This window comes from Carlito syrichta, unplaced genomic scaffold, assembly GCF_000164805.1.
Source record: "Carlito syrichta isolate Samal-C Ts95f unplaced genomic scaffold, Tarsius_syrichta-2.0.1 Scaffold317691, whole genome shotgun sequence".
Taxonomy (NCBI): Eukaryota; Metazoa; Chordata; class Mammalia; order Primates; family Tarsiidae; genus Carlito; species Carlito syrichta.
This window is the reverse complement of record NW_007261787.1, coordinates 35,282-35,835: the sequence shown is the minus strand read 5'-3', so window position 1 is coordinate 35,835 and position 554 is coordinate 35,282. Positions and strand designations below refer to the sequence as shown.

The 554-nt window shown below is 46.2% G+C and overlaps 1 gene segment (V, D, J or C); it reads right to left on the bottom strand.

The window, feature by feature from the left end:
• Positions 1 to 231: 231 nt before the first annotated feature.
• The window catches only part of LOC103277411, a 25,066-nt gene continuing 24,743 nt past the window's right edge, over positions 232 to 554 (bottom strand). The window contains 1 exon segment of the V gene segment in view: positions 232 to 449. Within this exon segment, the coding sequence occupies positions 232 to 449 (218 nt within the window).

Here is a 554-nt window from a genome sequence, read left to right as displayed (position 1 = left end):
TAGTCCAACTCCCTCTTTCCTCTCAGCAGGGAGCTTTGTGTAAGGACTCATACTAAGATCATCAAACAGAGTTTCGTGTACGGCAATTAGTGTCCGTGTCTCCAGTGTTCAATGAGCTCCTCTACAGGGATAACATGTTTTGGGCATGTCTAACTACATGGTGATTTGACTCTTGAGGGATGTATTGTAGTTGGTGCTCTCACTATGATGGATTTGCCCAGTCTACTCTAGTCATTTCCCTTGGAGCTGGTGGATCCAATTCCACCGGTAACCCTGCTGATATTGCAACCAGAGACAAGTCACAGGGGTGAGAAGGTCTCCAAAGTGTTCACCAGTCCAGGCCATGTCTCCAGCAGCTGCACCTGGGATACCACACATGTGGACAGGCAGAACTTCAGTGACCGCCCAAAGCTTCATATGTGAATCACTTAGACTCTCAAATCTAGGAGCTAGCAACATAAATTGTGAGAATCAAAGACAATCATGTTCTTGTAGATGCAGCCCATGACTATCAGAAAGTATTTCCCAGGGTGAGCAGAACCCTTAGTCTAAGT